General features: G+C 39.9%; 1 protein-coding gene across 1 annotated transcript in view; it reads left to right on the forward strand.

The window, feature by feature from the left end:
• Window positions 1-22,398, forward strand: part of FAH (fumarylacetoacetate hydrolase) — a 59,508-nt gene that overhangs the window by 17,708 nt on the left and 19,402 nt on the right. Inside the window, exons 3-11 of the mRNA XM_069098675.1 lie at window positions 627-748; window positions 1,281-1,330; window positions 8,395-8,485; window positions 12,488-12,585; window positions 12,719-12,771; window positions 13,156-13,255; window positions 13,567-13,697; window positions 19,332-19,407; window positions 22,153-22,199. Coding sequence (XP_068954776.1) covers window positions 627-748; window positions 1,281-1,330; window positions 8,395-8,485; window positions 12,488-12,585; window positions 12,719-12,771; window positions 13,156-13,255; window positions 13,567-13,697; window positions 19,332-19,407; window positions 22,153-22,199 — 768 coding nt within the window. The remainder of the gene's footprint in view (window positions 1-626; window positions 749-1,280; window positions 1,331-8,394; window positions 8,486-12,487; window positions 12,586-12,718; window positions 12,772-13,155; window positions 13,256-13,566; window positions 13,698-19,331; window positions 19,408-22,152; window positions 22,200-22,398) is intronic.

Below are 22,398 nucleotides of genomic sequence, written 5' to 3' on the forward strand. Positions count from 1 at the left end.
CTCCTCCCCTTCCTCTCCCTCCCCCACCTCCTTCCCCTTTTCCCCCTCCTCCCTGTCATCCTCCTTCTCTCTGTCTCTCTCTCCCCTCCCCTTTCCTTCCTTTCTATTTCCCCCCAAACCCCACAACTTGCAACTCCTATCTCTCTACCTTTGTTCATGCCATTAATCCTCATGTCCAATCTGCTCTTACCCAATTCATGCACATTATGACATTTGAGGCTGGTTAAACATTCTCCAAAAAACTTTTCTCCATTTCCTACCAGATTCTTCCTCTGCTCTATATTCCTCTAACATTTTTATATTTTAAGTAATTTATACTATACTATCATGGTTAATGTGTGGTTCATAGATTACTTGGCATTTCACTGGTTACATGTCATTGTTATTCTCTAGTTCTATTTTAATTAGGTATATTCTTTCTTCTTTCCTTGCTTTCTTTTTCTTTCTTTCCTTCCTTCCTCCCTTTTTCTCTTTTACTTCCTCCCTCATTGCTAGGAATAAACATAAGGTCTCAGTCAATGTTTGTTAAGTAACTATTGCTTCCTCAAGTATGTTAGAACCCCTCTTAACAGTATAAAGCCCCTTAGATCTTCATGTACATTACTTTCTCCTTATTTTGATTTTAGCCAACTCTTAATAGATTCATGGGCTTGGGTTATGCTGCTTGGAAGGAGGCAAGAATGTACCTGCAGAACCTACTTTCAGCCGCAAAAGCAACTTTGAGAGATGATGCTGCTCTACGGAAACGGTGAGGTGTGCTGGAGGGGAAGGTATTCAGGCAGAGGAGGGGGTAGATGACATCTTAGTTGGCGACCCTAGAGGAGCCAACTTTATCTTATAAAGTTTCCCAAGTCTTCTTTCCCTTGCTTGCTGGGACTCTATTGCCAAGGAAAGAACTGTGAATGCAGAAGAGTGCTGCTATTACTCAGATTGATCCTGTGCCCTCCTGGCTGCTCACATCATTTGACAGGAGTAGTCCATTCATTATTCATCCATACCTCTAGAGAGAGGGCCAGCAATTCTTGACCTGTTTCGGAGTTTAAGGAACTAAGGAATAGAGGCAGGGATTATATTTCCCTGGAGAATAACCACAGGAGCTAGCTCTCAGACTAGGCTTCATTTCAGCCAAAGCTCGGTCTTGATGCCTGGTTCAGCAGGTAGCTGCTTCTGTACAATGTTCTAAGTGGGAACAGGATGACGGGGGCTGAGCTTGAAGACTCCATCTAATGAGGGGGGTTCAATTAGACTTGATTCTTGAACCTTTTGATTCTGTATTTCAGTGCATTCATACCCCAGGCCTCTGCCACAATGCACTTGCCAGCCACCATTGGTAAGTATTGACCTTAACCAAGAGATATTGTTTCATGTGTCAATAGAAAAGAAGTCACTGGCCAGCCAAAAAGCCATCCTCCTCAGCCCATGGTTTTCTGGGAATATGAGTTTGGGTGACTAGAGAAAATGAAAATGATAGACTGTAGGAATCCTTTCCCTCTCTTGTTATCCTTTTTCTTCTACTTCAGAAGGCCTATTGAGTGTGCTCCTTTCACCAACACTCCTTTCACACATAGCAACCTGCATTTTGAGAGTTGCTGTGGCCAAAAAGATCATCATCTAGTTACCAACATTTTAATGGCAAGTCTCTTTGTATTTAGTTAAACCAGTTCTAAGATGATAGACACATAGTCACCCTATACTCATCCTCTTTGAGCTTGAGTTCTGTTGATATAGATTATTTTTTTATAAAATTAATTTTATTTTTATTTTGGATGTAAATACCAAACCCCCCCCTCATCATTTCCATATACACAGCAGAATACAAAAAGAAAGTTGCATTTGTAACAGTCAATCTCTATTTCATAGTGCTTGATTTTTAAAAAAAACAGATGTCATATGTTCCATATCTCACTTTCAAAACTGACCTGCTTTTCTGTGCTTGATTCTAAACTTACTTCTGGTCTCTCTTTTTTTTAATTAAAAAGAAATGCTTCTGTGCCTCTTTTTTGGTATCACGGTTGCTTTTGAGTCTCTACTGGAAGTTATTATGAAGTTACTTTCTTCCTCTAGACTGGAAATTGGGGCACATCTATAGCTATAATCATTTTTAGACTGGTGAGGCTACCTTTGGCTTATTTCTCCCTTTAGCTTTAGTTCCTGAAGGGTACATTTTACTAGGACCTGGCTCCAGCCTCTACTGCCCTTGTGGTCAGCACTATTTAGTCTACCCCTGGATTACCTGGATTCACTTCTTGGATGTTAGGCCCCTGTAGATCTTTGAGATTCAGAGTTTTGGGTCTTCAGGCTCTCTGTGTGGTCTCAGGACATAGTGCTAGGTTTCTTGAAGACCTTTAGTACTTGCGTGGTTCTGTTGCCACATGGCACTCTTTTTCTTGCTCTCTGGGGCTTCCAAAGCCCTCCCTGGGAGACTGTGACCACCCTGGGGCTTTCTGATCGCCAATTTCCTGGAGGAACCCTCCATTCTTGCTGCCTTTGGACACAGAGCCTTGTAGGCTGATCTTGCATATGACCAGTCTATGGTTGAGCTGGGAGGTTGTCTGGGAATTGGACTAGTTTTTGAAAACCCATATTTATCCATCTTGTGACCCCTCCGAGACATTGGAGTAAGTCTTCAGTAGAGAACTTCCTACTGTCACCACATCATGTTTACAAATATTGGAAATAATATTCTCTAGTCTTGGTGACTCCATCATCTAGAAAGCCAAAGCTTTCAAGTAAGAAAGTATAACTCAAGTTAATGTTGGTTCTGTCCTCCACTGAGAACTGAGAAGACATAGAGAAAGCAAGGGATAGGGACTATACCTGTGATTTCATTGGTTACAGAAACTCCAGAGTGAGAAAGCTCCCTCTTCCAGTGCAAGCTGACTCTCTCTGTAATGAGTTACCTAGAACACTGAGATGTTAAGTGGCTTGTCCAGGGTCACACAGCCAGCATGTGTGAAAAGTAGCTCTTGAACCTGGATCGTCCTAACACCAGGCCAGCTCACTATCCATTCTGCCACATCATTCAAGTGACCAGAAGTCTTTCCCAGGTCTCAGTTTATCTGAGACAACATCCATTCCATAGTTAAAGGCTACGTAGGAATTGAGGTAAAAAAAAAATGACTTATTTTGCCTTTACAAAAGAGTCTTCTGGCCAAAAAAGAAAGGATTGCTTTTTATACTCACTCTGAGCCATCAAAACCCAAACTGTGAGCAAGTCAGGCTTGGTCTGGGATCTATTATTGGCCAATCAGTGAGAGCCAGAGTGATTTGAGTTTAAAGGCATAGTCAGGTAGCTCTACTTGAATCTGAATGGGTTTTATCCAAGCCTGATTTTCCACCCATAGGCTGAAGAAATCCTTACTATAATGGACCTGACTAGGAATTTGCTTGGAGATCTACGGAGAGGGGAGTCTACCACTTCTTGAGACAAGTTACTCCAATTTGGACAGCTCTCATTGTTAGGAAATTTTTCCTGACTCCAAGCCTCAGTTTGCCTCTGAAAATTCCATTCATTGTTCCTTGTTCCACCTTCTTATCCCAAACAAAGCAGCTCTCATTCTTGCTCTGCATTACAGTTGCTCAAATACTCAAACATAGCTCTCATCCCACCTTGCCACCCCTTACTCCAGTCTTTTTTTTTCCTCTTGGCAAAATATACCCAGTTCCTTCAACCAGCATTTCTAGTTCATGCACTGATGGTCCTTCAGCATCCTGGCAGAACTTTGGACACTCCAGTTAAAATATAGTTCCTAGAACAATATTCCAGATAGGATCTGAGGAGGATAAAGAGGACAGAGGGATTGTCACCTCCTAGGGGTGTTGTGAGACTCAAGTGAAATGATGGATGTAAAGCACTTTGCAAAAACTTTAAGTGCTGTATAAATGCAATCGATATTAATTAAGTACCTGCTGTGTGTCAGGCACTGTGCTAAGCAATGGGGATATAAAAAGAGGCAAAAGAAAGCCTCTGCTTTGAAGGAATTTACAATTAGTAGTAGTAGTAAGTAGTCGTAGTTGTACTCGTAGTCATAGTAGCAGAAATAGTAGTAGTTGTAATAGTAATAGTAAGTAGTAGTCCTCCAGTCTGGTGATGACTTCATTCCCTGAGCCTTCTGCTGCACTCCTGCTTTGCTCAAGCAGTGTTTAAAAGACAATACTGGGTTGTGCAGATAAATATTTAACAACTGGGCTGGGGAGGGGGCAGGAATGTACACCTACACATTTAAATTTAATCTGCATTCTTAACACTTCCTTAAATCTAGACAATCGAAAAAACAATAAATCAAGTCCTGATTTGTGGATTGCTGAATTCAGTGGAGTGAATGTTCACACTGAGAGTGTAACAGTGGGGTCTTGGGAAGCTGATTAGAGCTAAATCCAGCACACCTCCGAGTCACCTCCCTTTTCTTGGAAGTTAAGCCTCTCTGATGTTTTCAGTCCTTGATCATGTTAGTTATTGTGGCTGCCATATCACACTGCTAACTCATTGATCTTGTAGTCCACGAAAACCCTGAAATCTTTTTTCTGAATTGTCTGTCTATTCCTTCCCTGTCTTATAGCTGGGAAATTGACCTTTTTTTGTACTCAAATGCAAGACTTTACATGTATTCCATAAATTTCATTTTATTATATTTAGCACAGTACTTTAGCCTGTTAAGATCCTTTTGGATTCTGACTTTCATCCATTGGGTTAACTTATATTTCTTAGATTGGTGCCATCTGCAGATTTGGTGAGCACACTCTCTATACATTATCCAAGTCATCGATAAAATTGCTGAATAGCACAGGCCAAGCCCAGATCTTAGAGCTACTGTACTGGAGACTTGACATTTAACCTTTAACCTTTTAGAGTCAGACCATCTAACCCTTTGGGCAATTAGGTGGCACAGCGGATAGAGTGCTGGGCCTGGAATCAGAAAAACTCATCTTTGTGAGTTCAAATCTGGCCTCAGACACTTACTGTGTGACCCCAGCAGATCACTTAACCCTGTTTACCTCAGTTTCCTCATCTGTAAAATGAGTTAGAGAAGGAAATGGCAAACCACTCCAATATCTTTGCCAAGAAAACCCCAAATAGGGTCACAAAAAGTTGGATACAACTAATTGACTAAACAACAAAATCTAACCCTTACTGAATTCATCTGTTTTTATTATCCACTAATCCATAGATTTTCATTTTTTTTCCACATGAATACAATGAGATACTGTATCAAAAGCTTTTCCAAGATCTATGTAAACTATATCCTCATCCCCTCATCTATTAGTAGTGTTCTCCATTTTCAGATCTTTTCTAGATGCATTTGGTTAGTTAGCATTTTGCTTTCCTGGTTGTCCCCAAAGCACTTTGACCTGCACCAAATCATCTTATCTCCTTTTCCATTTCTTCATGCATTTTTGCCTTAGAGATACCCTTATTGATCTCCCTGGCAGAAGTCCCTCTTCTTGAGAATCCAGAGTCTGCACAGCTGCCAAACAGATGTTCCTCACAGATCTGACAATGTTACTCTCTGCTCTAAAATCTCCATTGACTTCTTGCCTTCCATGTAGAGTACAAGTTCCTCCATTTGATATTTAAGTCTGTCAGAAGATTATGAAGGTTTCCACTCTACCTTTCCAAACGTATTATACCTTCCTCCCCTTTATGAACTTTTCCATTTTAGCTACTTATTTACTTGTTGCTCTTGAGACATCATGTTTTATTGAATCAATACAAACCATGTAAAAAGCCTGATTTACATAACTCTTGTTCCACTCCTGGCAGTTTTGCTTTCAAATTCTCTTATTTTGTCCCTAGGAAGTTTTCCCTGCACATCCCCCTTCACTTTTATATGGGATTGCAAAAAATTTGCAAGGTCGTGTTTTTGATACTTATCTCTACGAGGCTGCTTTTGATATAGGTCTACTTAGCGTGGTCTTAAACAAATTAAACTTTCAAATTTGTATGTGGTCGGTAGATTCCCACACATGTGTGGCTAACTTTTGAACTATACAGCCTTGAATTGTACTGTGGGTGTGATTTCTTCTTCTTCTTGTTTTTTGCTTTTTTTTTTTTTTGGAGGGGGAAGGCAGGGCAATTGGAGTTAAGTGACTTGCCCAAGGTCACATGGCTAGTAAGTATTAAGTATCTGAGGCCAGATTTGAACTCAGGACCTCGTGACTCCAGGACCGGTGCTTTATTCACTGCACCACCTAGCCACCTTGTGGGTGTGATTTCTTATTTCTCACTTTCTTGTTATTTAGTCGTTTCAGTTATATCCAACTGGGGTTTTCTTGGCAAAGACACTGGAGTGGTTTGCCATTTCCTTCTCCAGCTCATTTTACAGATGAGGAAATGGAGGCAAACAGGGTTATGTGTCTTGCCCAGAGTCACACAACTAGTAATTGTCTGAAGCCAGATTCTGAACTCAGGTTTTTCTGACTCTAGGCTCTGTGCTCCATCCACTGTGCCACCTTATTTCTAACCTACTCTTGATGTAAATTTGCAACCTGCAGTTCTGTAGGAGTAGATGGGAATCCATCTCATCCTGCATTTTTTTTTTTGGTGAAGTGTCTAAACATTATTTCAGACAAATGTTGTTGAAGGGAATGTTTCCAGATTACAAATGGCATACAGAGATTTGATTTTGTTTTGTTATCTTTGTAGCACACTGCTGGTAAAGCAAGGACTCACTGTCAAGGTGATTGGCCTATTTTTGTCCAAAAAGCCAATCCCCATAACTTTGAAGCAAACCCTGGATTCTCCAGGCTTGTGGTACTTAATATATTTGGCCTTTCCTGTGTAGAAGCAGCAGGAAATTGAATTGAAAAAAGGCTATTGCTGATCCAAGTTGACCAAATTACAGTCTTCTAATTAGTTTCTCCTCCCTCTGAACTGGAGAGAGTATGTAGAGTAGTCATCTTGTCCAGGAAGACAAAATCAACACCCATTTCCTTCCTCTTGGGGAGGCCTCTTTATACCTAATAACCCTTCCCCATTTCTATATTGAATGATCTGAAATATTTTTACTTTTTCCCCTTTTCCTTTGGTACCCTATCATTTGCTAACCATGTGACTTTAGGTAAGTCCCTTATCTTGAGCTGTCTTGGGACACAAGTTTTCTCATCTGTTTAATGAAGATGGCCTTACTTTATCTTCCCAAATGCAGGGGGCAAGAGGTCTTATTTATTTTTGAGATCTATAATTTAATGATTCTATAAAAGTAAGGTATTCTCAAGAAGGCAGCTGAAGCTTTGGGAATCCCTTTCATTCCATGATCAAATTGTAGAAAAGCTCATGTCCTTTTCATTCTCACAACCAATCTGCTAACCCTATTCCTATGTCCACTTTTTTTTCTTCTTAAAATCGAAGTTTTTTTTCCCCCAACTGTAAATCCCTGAGTACTTGTATTTTTACTTTCTAACACATCCAAAGCAGCTTGTGCTAAGTATGCAAAAGAAAAGAAGAGATGATGTGTGTATGCATATGTATGTATGTGTGTCACTCACACACACATATTGCTTTAAGCTACAAGATTACATATACAGTTTCAAAGATGGGGCAGTTCAACATCATTTAATCCCTAATAGACTCCTCAACTATTAAACTAATCTATAAGGTCTTATCTCTCTTGGCTTTTCAGTTCAACAAACAAGACTTTCGGGTTAGAAGGGACCTTAGGGTCCCACCTAGTGTAGGAATCCCCTTTACGATACACCTGGAAGGTAAGCCATCATCAAGTCTCTGCTTGATCGTTTCCAGGGATGGGGAACCTCCTCACCAATTTCAATTTCTTATTTTACCCAATCTGCTTTTTTTCCGAAGAAACACAAGAGGGCAGCAGAGAAATTGTCTGAATAGATTGAGAACTTGCCAGTAGTTGAGAACTTGCCCCAAGAAGGACTAGATCATAGGATTCTGGATCTAGAACTGGAAGGAACCTTTAAGGTTATCTAGACCTGCCCTCTCATTTACAGATGAGGAAACTGAGGCTCGTAGAGGTTAAATGATTTGACCAATGTCACCGAGGTAGTAAATTTCAGAGGCCAGATTTGGCCCCATGTCCTCTGACTCAGGAGCCAGTGTGTTTTTCCCTATTCCCTACTTAAGCAAATGATGAAATGAGCTGCCAATTTGGTAAATTTACAAAGGATGTTTGCCTAAAACTTGGAAACCTTATTTCACAAACTTAGCTAAACATTTTGTTGTTGAGTGGCCTCTATTTCTTTGAAAGTGTTGACTATTTGTTCTTACCAGGTTTGTGTTATTGAATAAGTAACTCCTCTTTTAAAAATAAAATTCTGTATATCTTTTCCCATGACTTCTCCCACCAGTCCCTGGGGAGAAGTATGCTGTTTTCTCCTAGCACCTGAAGTGCTTTATCATTGATTGGGGTATTTTTTCTTTCCCTTCTGTAGGAGACTATACTGACTTTTATTCTTCTCGACAACATGCTACCAATGTTGGAATCATGTTCAGAGGGAAAGAAAATGCTTTGATGCCTAACTGGTTTGTATTGTCCCTAGTTCCTAGTTTTTTTTTCTTTTATAATCATATAATAACCTTTCTGATTTTTTGTGATGCTTTCCTCATAGGGGCTAAAAATGCCCATAAGAATCAAAAAGAGAGTCAAATTTTAAAAGCTTCATAGTGAATTATGATTTTTTTTTAAGTTTGAGAAAATAAAGTACTTTGGGAAAGAGGGACTTACACTTGAATCCTGAAGCCAGGATTTGTTGCTATTTCATATTTAGAATTTCCAAACTAGAAATGATCCCTCCCATGTGGTTCATTCTTTTCAGAGTGCTCTCCCAAACATTATCTCCTTTGGTGTATGCAACAGCCATTTAAGCAGGTGGAAAGGGCACAAATGATGTCCTTTATCTTATGAGTGATCAGTTTGAAGGCTTAAAACTTCCCCAAGGGGGCAGCTAGGTGTGAATAGAGTACCAGCCCAGGACTCAGGGGGACCTGAGTTCAAATACAGCCTTAGACATTTAACACAAAACTATCTGTGTGACCTTGGGCAAATCACTTAACCTCAACTGCCTTGGCTTCCCTCCTTCAAAAGAAAAAAACTTCCCCAACGTCACAGTTGATGTTAGTGTAGCTGGAATGGGAACCCAGGCCACTTGACCCTTACCCCAGGCTCTCCTGTTGAGAAGGTTCTTCACCCCTCCTGCCCTCAGTTACTTCATCTGTAAAATTGAGGTTATTATAGATCAGAGATGTTGAATAGGTGACCCAGGCAACATTAGCTGCCATACTCCAGAGTAATCAGATTAAAATTGGGAAATATTTAGTAAGATAAATTATGATATAATAGAACAGAGATAATGTTAATATATGGTTTTCTTTTTGGAGATGGGAAGGCAGGGCAATTGGGGTAAAGTGACTTGCCCAGGGTCACACGGCTAGTAAGTGTTAAGTGTCTGAGGTCAAATTTGAACTCAGGTCCTCCACACTCCAGGGCCAGTGCTCTATTCACTGCACTACCTAGCCACTCCTAATATATGGTTTTCTAAGCCTAGTCACCTACAAAGAATCCTTATGTATGGTTTGCTGGCCCCCATTTCTATTTGAGTTTGATACCACTGCTGTAGATGACCTCTGAGATCCTTTTAAACTCTAAATACTATGACTCCAAGTGAAACTGTTTCAGATCAGTCAGTACAGAAATGGGGAAGGATTAGGGATCAGTGACCAAGATAAAGGGAGAAAGAAGAGAGGAAGGAATCATAGAAATGTTAGAGCTAGAAGGGATGAATCAGGCTTGCAGATTTAGAGCTGGAAGGAGCCTTAGAAGTCATTTAGTCCAGTCTCTTCCTTTTACAGTTGAGGAAACTGAGACCAAGAAAAGTTACTTGCCCAAGGTCACCCAAGAAGCAAGTGGTAGAGCCAAGATTTGAACTCAGGTCTTCTAGTAATATACTGCCTGTTAGAGATCTTAGAAGTGAGCTAGTCCAACCTGTTTATTTTACTGATGTGGAAACTAAGGTCCAAAGAGTTTTAAGTGACTTGTCCAGGGTCATTCATTTAGACAGTCACAATGCCTTAAAAATATTAAGCATTTGCTGTCCTGTTTTTTTTTGTTTTGTTTTGTTTTGTTTTTGCTTTTTGGAGGGCAATTGGGGTTAAGTGACTTGCCCAAAGTCACTCAAGTGTCTGAGGCTGGATTTGAACTCAGGTCCTCCTGATTCTAGGGCTGGTGCTCTATTTATTCACTGTGCCACCTAGCTGCCCCCAACTGTCTCGTTTTTAAAGTTTGTATTTATTAAAGTTTCCTTTTTAACAATTAAGTTGTTTCAGTTTCTTTAAAATGTCCTTTGTGATTGAATATTCAATAAATGTTCACCTTGAAAAGAAAGAATAAAATAAAGTTTCCTGATTGCCGGACTAATGAAATAGTATCATTCATACCTGTGGTGACATGCCTCTGTCATGACTGGATCAGGATTAGACCTTCACATGTCTTTTAACTACCAGACCAAGACTCTTTTCTTTTCTTTTTTTTTTTCAAGCAATTGGGGTTAAGTAACTTGCTCAAGGTTACACGGCCAGGTGTTTCTGGGTGGGTGCTAAGTGTCTGAGCCCGGGATTTGATCTCCAGGTCATCCCGACACTGGAGCCGGTGCTCTTACTCGCTGGGCTACCTGGCCGCCCCCAGGACTCTTTTCTGATCTCACTTGGTTCAATAGAACCACCCAAGAAAGCAATACTCCACGTTTGAATACTTTACAGTGTTCTAGCCACATATCGCAGTGACACAAAAACATCTTGTCTCTCCTTGCTTTTTTTTTTGGTGTGTGGGGGTGTAAAGCTAGTCACTGCTTGGCCTTGTGATGGCTCAGAGTTTGAACTGACTTATAATTGTGACTCTGTTATCCTCATCCTTCCCCCTCCAACTGCCAAAGGCCTTCTTTTTCTTTTAAAGCTAATTTTTTTAATTTAAAAAAATCCATTTTATTTTTCTTCCACATCTCCCCCACCCCAACTTCCGTTGAAAAGTCCAAATCAAAACAAAGCTCTTGTAACAAATTGGCGTAGTCGAGCAAAACGGATTTCCACGTTGACTTCTCTGGAATATCCTTGTCAGGGTTGATTCAAGGATGATCTCCCCCTTTTCCCAACCCCCAACTCCCTAGGACTTAGTGAACCATACATTGGCAGTCAGTAGTGAGGAGGAAAAGGCAAAGGAAGAGCTTGGATTATACATATGCAGACTTGATTATCAGCCTCAAAAAAAAATCAAGTGTTAACTGTATGAGGCATTATTGTGTGAGAATTATGACCATCTGTTCCCTGTCTCTTCTGGGTAGAAGAACAAATAGGCATATTTGAAAGTCTGAGCCAAAGGGAGGTTGTGGAATTTCCTTCCCTGGGGACCTTTAAGGAGAGATGTAGAACTGACTCACTAGACTTTACAGAAGAAGCCCAGATAATTTGTCCTTAATCGTAGGATTATGAATCTAGGGCTGGAAGGGTCTTCAGAGACCTTCTTGTCCAGCCCCCTTATTTCCTCTTGGTTTCACTGTAATTCTGTTCTGTTTTGATTCTTGTAATCCATTTTATCCATGTCAATCTTTTTTTTTAAATGAATAATCCTTATGCCTTTTTATTTTAAATATGTTGTATCTTTTTTGGTTTTTCTTGTTCTACCCTCACCCCTACCCCCAACCTTTCCCACATAACAAAGGATAAATGAGAAAAATTTTAAAATAAAACAACCATTCAGCAGAATCTATCATCAGTCAATAAACATTTATTAAAAAACTTTCTCAGTGAAGGACATTTTGGTAAACTTTGGGGACATAAAGAAAAAGTAAATACAATTCCTTCCCTCAAGGAGTTTACATTCTGATGATGGAGACAATATATAGGTACAGTACTTAAATGTGTTCAAGATGCATAGCAGATACAACGTAACCTAAGAGGGGAAGGCATGAACAGCTTGGAGAATGAGAAGAGGCCTTTTGCTGAGTCTTAAAAAAAGCTAGAGATTCTAAGAGGTTGAAATGAGAAAAGACAGCCTGGGGGGCAACCAGCTCACAGGTGCAGAGGTCAAAGATGTAGGTCTAGGAGCTATTTACATAGATATGGTCATTGAATCCATTGGAACTGATCATATCACCCAGTGAGAAAACATAGACTATAGAAAGAAAAGTGACCAGGAATTAGGACAGACCCTTGGGGTTACATGCATGGTTAGCAGTTTTGAAAAATGAACAATATATGGGATGATTCTAGCTATACAGTTGTGGTGCCTTTCCGGTAGTCTCACTCTTCTGCAAACAGAGGAAGGAGGTTATGTCTTTCTTTTTAAACACCAAAATAATCTCCCAATATGTTGCATTTCTCCAACACTATTTTTTCTTTGTAACAAAGAAAAACTAGATCAAAACCCATCTCCAATTTGGCCCCAAACAGTATGTTTCTGACTTGACCCACGTTCCAATGTGAAATGCTGATTATTACTGACAAGTGTTGCTTCACACGTATCATTTCAACCAGGCTGCACTTGCCAGTGGGATATCATGGCCGAGCCTCCTCTGTTGTGGTATCAGGCACACCGATCCGCAGACCTGTGGGACAGTTGTGCCCTGATGAAAGTAAGTTCCCTTTTAGTCACTCTCAATAGATTTGCCAATGGCGCAGCCATGTGGATTCCATGAAGTAGGAAAGTTCTTTCCAAGAGGACTGTATGAATAATAGCAATCTCATTTGCTTGTCTCTATTTTCCAGCCAAGCCTCCAGTACATGGTTTTTCCAAACTTTTGGACTTTGAGTTGGAAATGGTAAGAAACATGAAATTTCTGATGGTTGTTTATGTAAAAGACCTTTATTTTTCTGAAGAAAAAATCCTTCCAAGAATCCCAGTGGTGTTTTACCCCTGATGGTAGGCACTTTGACATTATTCATCTGTATTTAGTCTGAAAACAGAATCTCTTTGGGTTGATGATTTGATTCTGAAAATGTTTTATAATTTGTCAGATCAGTAGATTTCAAACACTTGAAATGTTGATGGTTTTCTGGATTTTTCTACAGCTTATATTGTGGCTTACTTTATTGACACTGGATTAGAACTAACCAACATGTACCCTCCTTACCATCATAGCCTGTTAGTGATATTCAAACCGCAGCTTCTCATTTCTGACTGATGTTTTCCCCTTCTACATCAGGCATTCTTTGTAGGCCCTGGAAACAAACTTGGAGAGCCAATTCCCATTAACAAAGCTCATGAGCATATTTTTGGAATGGTCCTCATGAACGACTGGAGCGGTAATATACCTAAATGTTCAAACAACTATGAGAGAGCCAGTCTCCCTCTCTAGAATCATTAGAGATTGTGGTTATTGTTTAGAGTTACTAAGGAAAACTGTGGTAGAGTATTTTCATTTATTATCATTATCTTATTATTAGGGTCCAATGAAATTGAAATATTTAAGGCATTAATACTATTAATAGTAGTTAATGATGCTGTTTAGTATCTGAATTTCCCTTTCAAATAGCAATGAAACTTTGATTTTTTTAACCTTGCCTTGGAAGAAGTTTTAGAGTCAACTACATGGACCTTGTTTTCCCTGCTACAGCTCGGGATATCCAGAAGTGGGAATACATTCCTCTAGGGCCATTCCTGGGGAAGAGCTTTGGAACAACCATCTCCCCATGGGTGGTGCCCATGGAAGCACTCATGCCCTTCACGTTGCCAAATCCAGTTCAGGTAAGCACCAGGTAAAAGGGACTCTTCTCATTGGTGTGTTCCAATGGAGACAACCCTTTTTTTCCCTCGTTGGGGATTGCTTTATGTAGAGGTGCAGCATGTAATTGCATGCTACCATGCAAACACAAATCCATTTAGGATTATCCAGAAATAAAAAGGATATTTTTCATTTATGTATATATATATGTACATATACACACACACACACATAGATGTATACATATATAGATATATGTATATATACATATGTGTGTATATATGCACACACACATATACTTTTGCTTTGGAACATGTAGCATGGTAGGATCATAACAAATTTTACTCATCTGGTGTTTAAGGATGGGGACTGTTTTTTAAATGTTTAAAATATATATATATAATGAAATACTCAGTTCCAAGGTTAAAGTGTTTGCTGAAAAAATAACCAAACTCTTGAGTACTGGCTGCAGAAAGTGATCAGTGACAGAACAAGAGGGAGCCTTTTTTCTGATGGGAGCATCCTTTTCTGACATTCCAATGTTCTTTGGCCCCAAACAATACATTAAAGGTTTATCACATGTTAATACATGAGCTTGACATTTGGAGTCATTTCCACTTTTACTCCATAGGTCTCTTCCTTTGTACTTTCTGGGGGGGGGGGGGAGCGGGGAGAAGCAGGGGGAAGAGTAGAATATAAAGCCCTTACTCCTAATAGATCCTGTTGTCTTTTGTCTGATCTTTTTCAGACACTGAAGAAACAAGGTTCTTTCTAAATGCTTTACTTCTCCTCTCTGTCACACACACACACACACACACACACACACAAATAATCACCCTGCCCTCTTTTCTGGGCACACAGCCTGTGGGCAGTACCTGGGCACTGCTCCATTTTCTCTTTTGTATTCTAGCCTTTTAGTGCCAGAAACCCCTTTGAATGCGAAACTATCTTGATGTCTTATCCCATTTCTCTAAAAGCTTCCTTTTACTCATCAGTTACCCCTTTCCTTTTTCACCACTTCCAAGAATGCTCATCTCCTGGGCTTTCTAAGTGTCTGTTCAGCACAAACTTTTTTATTTTGGGTCTGGGTCTTAGTTTCAGTGGGATGGGAAATTCCCAGTATGAACTTCCTTTAACAGTGCAGGTTGACAACTATTTAATCTTAGAGTGGCCTAGGAGCACTGAGAGTGTGAGGGATTTGCCATTAATGTGGACTGCAACCCTTCTTTGCCTTAGAAGGCAGTTTTTCTTATTGCCATGGCTGAAAAATTCATCCCCAACTTGGTGATGGACTTGTCAGAATTTAGCTAGGTAGGCACATAGGTCATCACAGGAGATGTACACAAATCCTTTATAGCTTGGTAGGATCTGCCAGAGCCTGGGTTTTCCTGACACAACCTTTCAAAAACCAGGAGTCACCTGTATGCCACATCAAGGCATCAGAGTAAGACCTGAGGGGAGGAATGAGCCCCATATTTACAGATCTTAACTTTGGCTATGGGGAAAGGAGTTAAAAGCCCAGCTTCACAGTTAAAGGGGGGATAGATGAAGAGGCGTTAAGTTAAGGAGAAGGAAATGTAAAAGATTGGTACCTTCTCTGCCATTAGAGTTAGGCAGTTAGGTGACTTGCCTTGGGTCATGCAGCTAGTATGCTTCAGAGGTAAGACTTGAACCCAGGTCTGCTGGACTTTCAGGAAAGCATTTGATTCATACTCCCTCAAAATAACAAGAATAGCTCCCATTTATATAGTGCTTTAAGGTTTATAAAATGCTTTTTCCATCTCTCTATTCAGTTGGGCTGTGGGTTTTAGAGTAACTTATCACCAGTCATCCACCCAGTAGATAAATACTCAATAAATATTTTACTGAATAAATAAATAGCACAATTCCTGGCACATAGTAAGAGCTTGAAAATGCTTCTTTAGGGGTGGCTAGGTGGCACAGTGAATAGAGCACTGGCCCTGGAGTCAGGAGGACCTGAGTTCAAATCTGGCTTCAGACACTTGACACACTTGCTAGACATGTGACCTTGGTCAAGTCACTTAACCCCAATTGCCCTCCAAACCCTCCCCCCCTCAAATGCTTCTTTACTTTACTTACTTATATGGAAGGAAGGGAAGAAGCATTTATTAAGCCTCTACTGTGTGTTAGACACTGTGCTAAGTACAGTGGATCCTCACAATATTGCCATATTTAGTAAATTGGTAGGTTGAAATCCCACCTCTCATACATACTTAGCTATGTGACTCTAGGTAAATCACTTAACTTCTCAGTGACCTCAGAGAAGGTGCCAAACTGCATTAATAGAGGAAATTTGTTACCAGAAACTCCCTACCTCAATAAATTAATACAGGTTTAGTGTTTAAAGGAAAAAAGGGGGAAGGGGGGAGGAAGAGAGGCATGACTAGCAATATGTAAGTGGAAGATTAGTATGACATCAATATGAAGGACAAGGTAGAGGGGGAAAAGAGAGGAGGCTGAAAGATCATCATCATAATGTCATTTATATAGCACCTACTATGTTCTGGGCATTGTGCTAAGGATTTTACAAGTATTATCTCATTTGGTTCTTACAACAACCCTGTGTGATAGACATTACCCCCATTTTACAGTTGAGGAAACTGAAGCAAACAGAAGTTTAGTGACTTGCTCAGGATTACTTAACTAGCATGTGTCTGAGGAGGCTGAATTTGAACTCGGGTCTTTCAGATTCCAGGCTCAGCTGCTTAGCCACTGCACCACCTCAGTGACCCTAGATGAAGCTAGACAAAATGCTGAGACCTCTTAATGAGAGTTGTTTCTCTCCACAGAAGCCAAGAAAGTTGGGAAATGCCTGAATGAAATCCTCTGCCTTTGATAAGGCCTTCTCTATGGGCCTGGCTTTGTCTGGCAGCTCTTATTGCTGTCCCAAATGCAGGACACCCTCAACAATTTAAGCAACTTGGAAACTTCAGCTATTTGTGTGTTAATAGCAGCAATTTGATCCTTCTTTAAGGGGTGGGAAACAAAGAAAAGGAAAAGAAATCTAAGGCCATCTTCATTTCAATAACATTTTTAGAGAAGCACTGAACTCACAATGCAGCTGGAATGTACTATTTTCTGAATAATTTTTTGAAAAGCATTTGTTAGCTTGGTCCACTGGTTATCTGACCATGGACAAGTGTTGTTTTATCCTGTAGTTTCAATGAATAACTGGGGCACCTCCTAGGAAGAACAAAGCAAAATAAAACAGTCCTTTAAAGTGGAAACTTAGTCATCCTCCAGATTTATGAGAGGAAAAAGCCCACTCTGATTTTTTGTTAGAGAAGGCAGCTTCCCATTCCCAGTGCCAGAGTGTTCTAACCCATTGACTTTCCTACCAATTTACTAAAACTATTCCCTTAAAAATCACAGATGACCTCCTCCTCATTTATCTTGACTTCTCTGTAATATCTGAACTATTGAGAGACGCTTTCATCCCCATCGTGATTTTCCCTAGTTCCTACCACAGTCCTTGTATGAGCCCTCATTGACATCCATTTGGACTATTGCAACACTCTCCTAGAGATCTTTCAGCCTCCTCTTTTTTCCTCTTCTACCTTGTCCTTCATATTGATGTCATACTAATCTTCCACATGCATATTGCTAGTCATGCCTCTCTTCCTCCCTCTTCCCCCTTTTTTCTCTAAATACTGAACCTGTATTAATTTATTGAGGTAGGGAGTTTCTGGTAATTTCCTCTATTAATGCAGATTGGCACCTTCTCTGGGGTCACTGAGAAGATAAGTGATTTACCTAGAGTCACAAAACTAAGTATGTGTGAGAGGTGGAATTTCAACCTCATTCTTCTTGATGCTAAGGCCAGCTTTCTATCCACTATACAATGCTTCCTCCCCATAACCATAATAGCTCATATTTATGTAGTATGTAGGTTTATAAACTACTTTTCCCACAGCAACCTGGTGAGATAGGAAATTGATTATCATCCCTATTTTGTGAATGGAAAAACTGAGATGAGGGATTACCGCAAGTGTTAGAGCAGGGATTTGAACCTGGATCCTCTAATTCCTTTCACCATATAATACTGATTCCCTGTTGCCTTCTGAGTTAAGTTCAGACATTTTTTTTTGCCTTGCATTCAGTTATCTCTGTAGTCTGGTACCAGCCTACCTTTTTAGCCTTGTTTCATACCACTCTCTGCCACATACACTGTACTTTGGGGAGAATGCATTATCCTGTTATACACACACACACACACGCAAATACACACACGTATACACATGCACACATGCAAACACATGCATGTATACATACACATACACACGTACCACACACCCTTTGTACTTTATCATCTCTCTTTCCTCAGGTTGTACTAGGTTTCTATATCTTCCAATTCTTGAATTCTGATCCATTTATTATACATTTATATCCTCTATGATCCATAGAGATCCATTGTTTAGAGTAGGGCTTCTTAAACTTTTTCTACTCTTGACCCCTTTTGTGTTTCGGCAGCCTAGTTGGCATTGTGTGGGCATTATGGCATGCTTGTCACAATGAATTTGCTTAATGCAATATGGGCAAGCGCTGCCAGAAAGACCTAGGATTCAGTACACATTTGATTTTGAATCAATTTTTGGTCATTGGCGCTCAAAAACCTTTTACTGTTGTCAAATTTTTCACAGTTTAAGTGCTGATTTAGAGCATAACAGAAATATTTCCTTTTCCATGAAGCCTACTCTGATTTTCTCCTTTTTCCTGTCACCCAAATAATAGCACACTATTTCTGTCCCCACCAACTGTTAGGACCTTGTATAGTACCCTTCACATATACTGAGTGGAGCATTATGTCATTATGTTTGTATATGTCCCTTCCCTATACCAGACTGCAAAGTAATCAGTACAGAGAGGGTGTCTCATCTTAACTTTTTATCTCCTGCAGTGAATGCTCATAGCATAGTGCTTTGTATACATAAAGTTTGAAATAAATATTTATTGAACTCTACAGCATATCCCAAAAGTCTTAAAATATGAAGGCTTAAAACCATACTAAGACTTTTGGGATGTGCTGTATTGTAAATCCTTAGAGAGTGGAGAACTTTTCTTATTTTATTTCTTTGTTGTTTCAGTACCTAGTCCCATGTGCTGAGTACAATAAATCCTGGATAAGTGTTTCTTACTGATGATAGTTTCCTGCTAATTTTCTAAGGTTAAGGATGTCCCCAGGCGTCATGATCTTTGGAAAAGTTGTAATCCTTGTAGAATGTAAACTTCTTGAGGGCAGGAACCATTTTGATTTTTGTCTTTATATTCCCACTTCCTAACTCTGTGTCTTGCATATAGAATAGACACTTAATAATTGAATTAGGGGCAGCTCAGGGAATAGAATGCTAGACCTGGAGTCAGAAGATTTGAGTTCAAATTTGGATTGAAACATTTACTAATTGTGTTGCCCTGAACAAGTCATTTCACTTCTGCCTCAGTTTCCTCATCTATTAAAACTGGGGATGATAGTAGCCCTTAATTTCCAGAGTACATGTGAAGATAAAATGTGTTAAGATAATATTTGTAAAGTGTTTTGCAAATCTTAAAGTGCTACATAAATGCTAGCTATAATGATGATGGGGATGAGAAATTTGTTGTGAACCAAAATTTACATTACATGTTTTCTTTCCTTACAGGATCCGAAGCCTCTGCCTTACCTCTGTCATGAAGAACCCTATACCTTTGATATCAACCTGTTTGTTGCCTTGAAAGGTACTGCGTATACTTGTGCTTGATTGGAAGCCAAGTTTTGGGAGTGTTCTCCTCTATGGCACAGGGGAGATGGGACAAGCTGCCTGATCACAGGCTGCTTCCCTCAATGGGATGAAGTATGGCAGGTAGAATTAAGTTGTTTGCCCCCAAATGGTGGAAGCTGTGGAGGTAGCAGAGGGACATGACCCAGCTAAGCTATAATAGCCAGAAAAAGTATAGACAGGCCCCACCCCTTTACCCTACCTATTATAATGTGTGACCCTTGATATTCTCCTATCATAAATCTAGAGCTGAGTTTATCTCATTCTATGACCCCTTTATTTAATAAATGGGGAAACTGAGGCCCAGAAAAATTAATTGGCTTGTCTGAGGTCATATAGATAGTAAGTTGAAGAGCTGATATTTGAACCCAGGTCCTGTGGTTTGAAGTTTAGTGATCTTTCTGCTGTGCCTTGTGCTTTTTCTTCCTCCATTGGGAATGCTTTGGGATTGGGCCAAGGGATGCGGTGCAGCACAGAGCTTCCTGCTGCTTAAGCTTAAGGTGTTTGTTTAATAGAAAACCTATAAATAAAAAACCTACTGCCATTTTCAATGCCAAGATGGCATTCCTTCCTCTCTCATTTTCTCCTCTCTCTTTGCATCATTACCTTATTTTCCTGGCTACCCTTTCTTTGTGTACTTTGCACACCCCCTGTACTTTTGTTCTTTCCCACTTCCTCTTTGTCCCTTGTGGTTCAAAGGTATTGGCCTCTTCCCAGGTACGAAGCTGTTGGCAGGAGAACAGACCCCCAAATATTCCCAATAAACCAAGTAAGGGTAACTGATTCTACTCTACAGTGAAAAGTTAACTTTGGGAGGTCAATTGAATATGGTATTACTGCTCTGGCTTCCCTCTGAAATTAAAATTGCCCACGAATTCAATTAAATTCAGCTCAGTGTGCATATTAAAAATGTCTTCTCCGTGTGTGGCACTGCGCTAGGCTCAGCTCACTGGCTTGCAGGCAATCCTTAGCCCTTCCAAAATATGTCACTATAGCAGAATCAGGACAAACTATTGAACCTACTGTCATTTGCAGCTGCATCCTGCTAGTCATACTATCCCTTTGCTAACACCCCATCCCCAGTTTCCTGAATTCATGTAATTCTGATATTTTTATACTAAGTAATTGAATTTTACCACCAGATCATGGCATGATGGGGGCAGCTAGGTGGTGCAGTAAATAGAGCACCAGCCCTGGAGTCAGAAGGAACTCAGTTCAGATACGGCCTCAGACACTTGATACATTTACTAGCCGTGTGATCTTGGGCAAATCACTTAACCCCAATTGCCCTGCCTCCCCCCTCTAAAAAGCAAAAAATAAATTAAAAAAAGGACACAGCATGATTATTTCAGTAGCAGACTTTCCTCTCTACCATGTTGTATTGCCAGCTGGAAGAATGTTATTTAATCAATCACTTATTTTTAAAGAGGAAATCAATCAATCAGGAACCATTTATTAAGCATCTATTCTGTGTTAAACTCTGTGCTAGGCATTGGGGATACAGAGACAAAAAGTAAATTAATTCCTGTCCTCAAGGAGTTTATATTATATCAGGGCAGACAACATGTACACAGGTAATTATATGTAAAATGAATACAAGGTCATTTGGAGGGGAGTTACCATCAGGAAGGAACTTGTGTAGAAGATGGTGCTTGAATTGAACTTTTTAAGGAAACTAGAAATTCAGAGAGGCAAAGAAGCAGAGTGGAATATCCTATGTGAGGAACAGTAAGAAGGCCAGTTTGCTTGGGCTAAAGGTCATGTGAAAGGGTGTAATACATGCATACATACATATACATATATTTATGTGTATGTATGTGTATATAGGCATGTATGTATGCACACACACATAATAAAACTAGAAAATTAGGTTGTGAAGGGCTTTAAATGCCAGAGAAGTTTGTATTTCCCTCTAAAGGTAGTAAGGAGTCATTGGAGTTAATTGAGCAGAAGAGTACCGTGATCAGACCTGTGTTGTAAGATGATCACTCTGGAAACTTTGTGAAAGGCGGGGTGGAGAAGGGAGACAAGGGTCCATAGAAACCTTCTAGTCCAATCAGCTCATTTTAAAGTTGAGGAAAGTGATCATAGCTTCAGCACCAGAAGGGACCTTAGAGGGCATCCAGTCCTAATCTCTCATTTTAAAAATGGGAAAACTGAAGTCTATGGAGATTCAGTACAAGAACATGCAAATAGTGTCAGAATTGGGGTTTGATTTCAGGGCCACTGCTTCCAAATCCAGTATTCTTTCTGATGTGCCATGATGCTCTCTCTGAAAGATTAATCAACTTGTCGAAGATTTTCCACTCAGTTCGAAAAAGGATGCTTTGCTCTGAGAGGACCAATAATATAGTGAATTAAATATATCTACACAGCACAACCACTGTTCATGAAAGCAAGCCAATTTCCTGTCATCTGTGTTCAGTCATATCCAACTCTTCATGAGTGCATTTGGGATTTTCTTGGCAAAGATAGTGGAGTGGTTTGCCATTTCCTTTTCCAACTCATTTTACAGATGAGGAAACGAATACAAACAGGGTTAAGTGACTTGCCCAGGGTCACCCAGCTAGTAAGTGTTTGAGACCAGATTTGAACTCAGGAAGATGAGTATTCCTAACTCTAGGACTAGAGTAATGTGCACTATGACAATGCCTAAGTGCCCCAAGTCAATTTACTAATGATATTTCTTTTTTTTTTTTAATAGGGGAAGGAATGAACCAACCAGCTACAATATGCAGGTCTAATTTTAAGGTAAGGTTTTGGACCATACCCCATTTCTATGTTGTAGACTCATTCCATCAACAGATATTTATGAAGAACTATACAAGGTAATAGCAGTTATTAAGACTATGCAAAGCAATGGGTCTTTAAGTACTGAGTGGGGTGCAGAAACAATTAGAATACATTCCCTGCCCTCATCTTACTTGAAATCTAACAATAGACAAATATG

The sequence above is a fragment of the Petaurus breviceps genome, unplaced genomic scaffold, assembly GCF_028583685.1.
Source record: "Petaurus breviceps papuanus isolate PSGF00001 unplaced genomic scaffold, PetGlider_PUasm1.0 37, whole genome shotgun sequence".
NCBI classification, from domain to species: domain Eukaryota; kingdom Metazoa; phylum Chordata; class Mammalia; order Diprotodontia; family Petauridae; genus Petaurus; species Petaurus breviceps.